At 42.8% G+C, this 7,721-nt stretch overlaps 1 protein-coding gene across 1 annotated transcript in view; it reads left to right on the top strand.

The window, feature by feature from the left end:
* Nucleotides 1–6,985: 6,985 nt before the first annotated feature.
* LOC139660565 (inositol 1,4,5-trisphosphate-gated calcium channel ITPR3-like) overlaps nucleotides 6,986–7,721 on the top strand; it is a gene marked incomplete at both ends in the record, with an annotated part of 4,908 nt that continues 4,172 nt past the window's right edge. The window contains 2 exons of the mRNA XM_071538737.1: nucleotides 6,986–7,107; nucleotides 7,435–7,521. Of these exons, the coding sequence (XP_071394838.1) occupies nucleotides 6,986–7,107; nucleotides 7,435–7,521 (209 nt within the window). The remainder of the gene's footprint in view (nucleotides 7,108–7,434; nucleotides 7,522–7,721) is intronic.

Here is a 7,721-nt window from a genome sequence, read left to right as displayed (position 1 = left end):
CTTTTTGATTTCACACTAAAAACATCTTTAGAGAGTTGATGCCAAAAATCTGACAGATATATTTAGGCTGATATTGCTGCCCCAGTATAGTTTTCTGGCCTCGTGTGTGTGTGTGTGTGTGTGTGTGTGTGTGTGGTGTGTGTGTGTGTGTGTGTGTGTGTGTGTGTGTGTGTGTGTGTGTGTGTGTGTGTGTAAATGCAAAAGTGTGTATGTGACATATACAGAGTGTGTGATGTGTGTCCAGCTTCGATCATCAGAGATGCTGGGCAGAGAAGTTTTCCTACCGCTGCTCTCTGAGGGCGTCACAACACACACACACACACACACACACACACACACACACACACACACACACACAGACACACACACACACAGACACACACACACACACACACACACACACACACACACACACACACACACAGATGCGTGTTGGAACATCTGCTCTGAGTGTTTGTGTCTTTTGGGAAGCTGAGCAGTCAAACTAGTTTTAAAGTAGAGCAGAGTGACTGACAGGCCCCCCCCCCCCCCACACACACACACACACACACACACACACACACTCTCTCTGGCGGCCATATTGGAGGTCCTCAGCTCTGTGAACAGCTGATTGAACAACTTGTCCGTCTCAACAGAAGAGAGATGAGTTTATTCTCTCAGTCTGTCTGTCAGCTGGAAAAATGACAGACTGAGTCGTTTGGTATTTTGCATGAAAACAATGAAAATGTACAGTGAGCAGAGGTGGGACTCGAGTCACATGACTTGGACTCGAGTCACGTGACTTGGACTCGAGTCACATGACTTGGACTCGAGTCACATGACTTGGACTCGAGTCAGGCTTGTGTTACATCACTTGGACTCGAATCCGAGTCGAGTCACAGTTTTAATTGCTTGAGACTTGACTTGCTACATGAAGAGAAGACTTGAGCCTTGACTTGACTTGGGTTCTGGTGACAAAGACATAGACAGAGCAGCACATCAGCATCAACACAAAAAATAGTACAATAAAATACACAAACAAAAATAAAAATAACAATGAATTAGTTGTCGGAAATATTTCAATATTCATACAAATCTAATTTAATGAGGCATTCATTTAGTCGGTGTCGTGTCTCATATAAATGTTTTTCCAGTTCTTTTTAAATGTATTCTAAGTAACATTCTTAGTAGTAGAAATTGTATTTCAAGATATCTACAACTTTGATTGTACTAGTCAAAACTAAATTTAAGATATCTAAAAATCCTTAAAAAGTATAAATGGCCGTTTTAACATTTAATAGCTAGACTGGATATATGTTGCAGATATCTGTGATTCAAGTCGTACTAGGCCCTATTCTCACGGGACTAGTATTACCTGGGGACCTCATGTGATTTAGAAATTACCCCCCCCACGCGGTGGAATTTTTACTTTACAAATTATGGACATGGCAGATTCGCACGGGATTAAGATCACAGACGACCTCCGCAATTATTACAAATTACTAGAGATCCCCAGGTCATACTAGTCCTGTGCAAATAGGGCTTTAGTCAAAAAGAACATTTCAGATATCCAGGTCATTCTTCCACTTTTGCCATTCATGTGTATTGGGCTTTTAATTTCAGATCCACAATTACATTTTTGTGTAATTACATTCTGCAATAGAATTCTTACTAAGAAAAACTCCCATTTCAGATATCTACAATCCAATTGTTACTAGTCATAACTTTAATTTCAGATTAATTTGTCCTAGGTAGAATGTCTTTGTGGATATCTGAAATGTTCTTTTTGACTCGGAAGAATTGAATTACAGATATCTGCAATATATATCCAGTCCAGCTATTAAATGTTACAACGGCTTGCCATAGAACACACTGTGATTTACATTTTCACTTTCATCACACTTTCATCACATTTCATGCATCAGATCACACTGTTTCTCATCTTTTAGATCATCAGTGAACCAAAATAAACATTTTTGTTCGTCTGTCATGATGCCGGCCATGTTGATTTTTACAGATCTTCCTCTTTCTGCTGTCAGAGGAGTGTAGAGACTGAAAAAGATGTAAAAAAAAAAAAAAAGTAGTAAAAATAGTAATAAAATGGTAAAAATGTATAATCCTGTAGTGGTAATACTCCTGTAAGGCCTAGAGAGAGACAGAAACACCAAGCCCTTGTGTTTTAAAGTCTGTTCTGTGTGTGTGTGTGTGTGTGTGTGTGTGTGTGTGTGTGTGTGTGTGTGTGTTTGTGTGTTTTAAAAGCTCATTTCCCTAAATCAAGATGTACTTAAGCCTGAATGTCCATTTAGATTTCTCCAGTACAATACTGAGTGATTACACACAGGCAAATGATGTTTGCCTTACACACCTAATACACACACTCTCTCTCTCTCTCCCTCACACACACACTCTCTCTCTCCCTCACACACACACACACACACACACACACACACACGATAAGTCATTTGAGAAACAGTATCATGTTCTGTGAAAACCAGGATGTGCTTGGAGGAGAGAGAGAGAGTCAATATTGACCTCTCTCTCTTTCTTTCTTACTCTCTCTCTATCTATCTCTCCCATTGTCTCTCTCTCTCTCTCTCTCTCTCTCTGTCTCTCCCTCTCTTTCTCTACCTCTCTCTCTTCCTGTTTCTTCCTGTCTTTATTTTTTTTGTATTTCTCCCTCTCGCTCTCTCTCTCCCTCTCTCTCTCACCCCCCCTCTCTCCCTCTCCCCCCCCCTCTCTCTCTCTCTCTCTGTCCCTCCTTCTCTTTCTCTACCTCCCTCTCTCTCTCTCTATTTTCCTGTTTCTTCCTATCTTTATTTTTTTATATTACACACACACACACACACGGAGGGACAGAACCTGTGTGTGTGTGTGTCTCTCTCTCTCTCTCTCTCTCTCTCTCTCTCTCTCTCACAACTTTTAATTTTAATATTTTCAGCTTGCTTTATTGTCATGACCTGTAAATCCATCTGTGTTGCCAAAGCACATAGAGGTGGAGAACAATGACTAACTGGAGGAGGAAGATTGAGAAACATCTGGTATTAAAAAATGAAAGTAAACATAAGATTATGATCAGATGATTAACGCAAAAATACAAATACATTATGTTCTCTCTCTGTCTCTCTCTCTCTCTGAAACATTCACACCTGTTACTGTCTTCACAGTAACTCAAAGTTATCTATTAGCGTTATTCCAAAAAAACTTGAAGAGCATGAAAAGAAGACTTGAGACTGGACTTGACTTGGGTTCTGGTGACTTGGGACTTGACTCTGACTTGTACTCTGATGACTTGAAAAGGTTTCTAAAGTCTTGACTTGAGATCTTGTGTTTGTGTAAATGACTCAGATTGAAAGTGATGAGATTTGTTCCAGCAGACGACTGAATTTAAATTCTGTTTTCTGAATTTGTATGGAATGATTGAATTTATTGAAGTTGAAACTGATTATAGAAATCAAACTCATGATGCTCTTACCAAGTTTTTATCCTATTAAAACCATATTGCATTGAAAAGTCCTAGATATTTAGTTTTCTTTAAGATATTAAATTGATACTGGACTCTTGATTTGTTCTGACTTGACTTGCTGTTCTACATTTAGACTTGAGACTTGACATTAATGACACGGACTTGACTTGGTAATCTACATTTAGACTTGGGACTTGACTTGAGACTTGAGACTGACTCGGTCCCCCCTCTGATCAGAAGCTGTAGTTCACCTCAGGTTAATGTAACAGTAGACTCGCCTGGTTTCTGCACAGTGAGAGGCGGGCGGAGTCCGTCTGTCCTGGATAAATAAAGATTAAAAGCCGCTGAGGGTTTCTGCATCGCTCCGGCTTATCAGGTTACATCACTTCCTGTGGAGTGACATGTTCAAAGCCGGGGGGGGGGAAGTAACTGATTACATTTACTCACAGTACTGTAACTGAGACACTTTTTTGTGGACTTGTACTTTTTTGAATACTTTCTTAAAGTAAGTAATTTTAGTCCATTTTTTCTGAAGTATTGTGCTTCACTCACATTTTAAATCCCATCCATCACAGACTGACTTTACTTTGTTTCTGCACTTTATTTTGTCATTTCTAATGTTTCCAGTTAAAAGAATCTAGTTAGAATCACATGGAAAAGATCACAGGTAACAACACAGAGAAAAATAAAAGTGCAAACTGGAACCGAAAAGTTCTTCGGAGTGATGCCACAGAAGAACCATTTCTGATTCCACAAAGAACCTTTCAAGAACCTTTTAAGAAATATATGGTTTCAAAGAACCATATAAGGTTCTTTGGGATAGGCTATTAAAAAGTTCTTAATTCTTACTTAGGCTATTGGATGGTGGGTGATGGTGTAAATGTGGAAAATAACCAAACCCCTCTATACTGTGCAATTGCAAATGAGGCTATAGAAGGACAGATAAAAACACAATGCAGGAGTCTAGTGCAGAAATGGTTCTTTAAAGAACCTCGGTCTGAAAGGAACCAGAAATGGTTCTTCTATAGCGTCACTCCCAAGAACCTTTTTCGGCACCTTTATTTTTCTGTGTGAACGTTTTTTTTTCTAAAGAGGAACTCAGGAACTTTTACTCTGAGGACATTTTAAATCACACACTTTTTACTTTTACTGAAGGAGATTTTTACACCAGAACTTTTACTTCTACTTCAGTCAAATATCAGTAAACTAACAGTACCAGTTTCCACCTCTCCTCAAAGCTTTGCGGCTTTCTGGTTGTGAGATATCAGAATGGAAACAGTGACAGTTGGTGTGCAGTCATCAGGGGAAATGATTCAGTCAAACAGCATCAACAGAGCTGACCTGTAACACGCAGCACCAGTGCATGCTGGGTAGAGCGGCTGGACGGGAAACATCGAAGTCCCTTCTGACTCTCTGCAGATTTAAATCACCTTGATCTTCGGTCATTAAAAATGTAGATTGGTGCAAAACCCTCAGAGGGGGGAACACAGGGGCAGAGCTGATGCTGGTCTGGAGTATATTTAGAGGCGGAGCGTTCCTCTGGGCGACTGGTTCTGTCCCAGTTTACTGACTGGTGCCGACGCCTCCCAGGACCGGATTACCGGCCGAGCCCGAGCACCGGAACACATGACGCAACATCTCACTGACTTCAACTGAAACATGCAGCCAGGCAGGACCACACACACTTCACTTTGTTTTTACTTTTTACTCTTTTTACTTTTTTATATGTGTATACGCAGTGGTGGAAGAAGTATTCAGATCTTTGACTTAAGTAAAAGTAGCAATACCACAGTGTAGAAATACTTTGTTACAAGTAAAAGTCCTGCATTCAAAATCTTACTTAAGTCAAAGTACAAAAGTATTAGCATCAAAATATACTTCACCAACAGTTTAGTTTAGTTCAGTGTTTAGCTGAGTTTAGTTTAGTTTAGTTTAGTTTAGTTTAGTTTAGTTTAGTTTAGTTTAGTTTAGTTTAGTTTAGTTTAGTTTAGTTTAGTTTAGTTCAGTTCAGTTCAGTTCCGGTCTAGTCCACAAGTGTTTTTCATGGTGAAGCCAAAGGCAAGTTTCATATTGGTATTTGTATTTATATTCATTAACCTGTCCTGCTGGGTGTGGCGGGAACCCACTGCTATCATTTGTCATATCAGTTTAGTTGAGTTGAGTTTAGTTTAGTTTTGTGTAGTTTAGTTTAGTTTAGTCTAGTCCAGGTCCAGGTCCAGGTCCAGGTCCAGGTCCAGGTCCAGGTCTAGGTCCAGCAGTGACTGGGTGCTGGGTGTGGTGAAGCCGCTCCTATCAGCTGCCTCAGTGTTTTCTCAGGCAGGCGGGGCTTTATGTGCTGAACTCTCCCTGCAGGCTCTGAATGACAGTCTGACAATTATTAATCAGCTGATGGGAGGAAGACAGCAGGAGGAAGATCACCATATATAGTCATGGAGTCATCTCTGGATGAAACATACACACACACACACACACACACACACACACACACTCTGTCTCACACACACACACACACACACACACACTCAGAAACAGTTGAATGTCCAATGCTTCACCGGTTTGATGGTTTTAAACCAAAACAGCCAATTAGCTTCATCTCCTCAGTCCACTGACCAATCATCACCCTGGAACTAATCACTCCGACCAATCACAGCCCTCTAATTAAGACACTAAGTGACCTCTCCACAAAGTTTATATAGAACAGAATAAAATAAAAAAAAGAATAGAACAGAAAAGATTTGTCTCATCTGCTGATACACATTCTATTCTATTCTGTTTTATTGCAAATTATCTATTTATGATATTTCCAATAAGTTGTTATCCACTCCTCTCTCCTCCTCTCCTCTCCTCCTCCTCTCTCCTCCTCTCATCTCCTCTCTCCTCTCCTCCTCTCCTTATCTCCTCTCCTCTCCTCCTCTCCTTGTCTCCTCTCCTCCCTCTCCTCCTCTCCTTGTCTCCTCTCCTCCTCTCCTCTCCTCTCCTCTCCTCTCCTCCCTCTCCTCCTCTCCTTGTCTCCTCTCCTCTCTCCTCTCCTCCTCTCCTCTCCTCCTCTCTTCCTCTCCTCTCCTCCTCTCCTCCTCTCCTCCTCTCCTCCCCTCCTCTCCTCTCCTCCTCTCCTCCTCTCCTCTCCTCTCCTCTCCTCTCCTCTCCTCTCCTCTCCTCTCCTCTCCTCTCCTCTCCTCCTCTCCTCTCCTCTCCTCCTCCTCTCCTCTCCTCCTCCTCTCCTCTCCTCCTCTCCTCCTCTCCTCTCCTCCTCTCCTCTCCTCTCCTCCTCCTCTCTCCTCCTCTCCTCCTCTCCTCCTCTCCTCCTCTCCTTATCTCCTCTCCTCTCCTCCTCTCCTTGTCTCCTCTCCTCCCTCTCCTCCTCTCCTTGTCTCCTCTCCTCCTCTCCTCTCCTCTCCTCTCCTCTCCTCCTCCTCTCTCCTCTTCTCCTCCTCTCCTCCCTCTCCTCCTCTCCTCCTCTCCTCGTCTCCTCTCCTCCTCTCCTCCTCTCCTCTCCTCCTCTCCTCTCCTCCTCTCCTCTCCTCCTCCTCTCCTCCCCTGCAGACTGTCTGTTTAAAGTGTGTCCTATGAGTCGGTATTCGGCTCAGAAACAGTTCTGGAAAGCCAAACAAGCCAAACATGAGAAGGACAAGATCGCTGATGTGGTGCTGCTGCAGAAACTACAGGTAACACACACACACACACCTACACACACACACACACACACACACACATACACTCACACATACACACACATACACACACACACACACACACACACACACACGTTTTGGGTTGGAGTGTTTGGTCAGGAGCATCACAACCTGATGTTAAAGTTGAATAAAGTGAATTTTGGCCTGAGTGCATCTTTAAGTCATATTGTGTATCTGTGTGTGTGTGTGTGTGTGTGTGTGTGTGTGTGTGTATGTGTGTGTGTGTGTATCTGTGTGTGTGTGAGTGTGTGTGTGTGTGTGTGTGCGTGTGTGTGTGTGTGTGTGTGTGTGTTCCTGCAGCATGCGTCCAACCTGGAGCAGAAACAGAACGAGACAGAAAACAAGAAAGTCCATGGAGACGTCGTCAAGTACGGCACCGTCATACAGGTGAGGCTGCTGGTGTCATGCTGTTGCTATGGTGTCGCCTGTTGCCATGGCAGCCAGGTGACTCAGCCCCCCCACCCCTCCCCTCCCCTCCCCTCCTCTCCCCTCCTCTCCATGGCGACACACATATCCTCCTTGACTGTGTGTTGTGCTGTGTGACGGCACACACACACACACACACACACACACACACACACACACAC

This window comes from Centroberyx affinis, unplaced genomic scaffold, assembly GCF_046629955.1.
Source record: "Centroberyx affinis isolate AG114_WGS23_722 - 3 ecotype Tasmania unplaced genomic scaffold, CSIRO-AGI_Caff_v1 ptg003340l_1, whole genome shotgun sequence".
Lineage (NCBI taxonomy): Eukaryota > Metazoa > Chordata > Actinopteri > Beryciformes > Berycidae > Centroberyx > Centroberyx affinis.
This window is presented reverse-complemented; position numbering and strand designations above follow the sequence as displayed.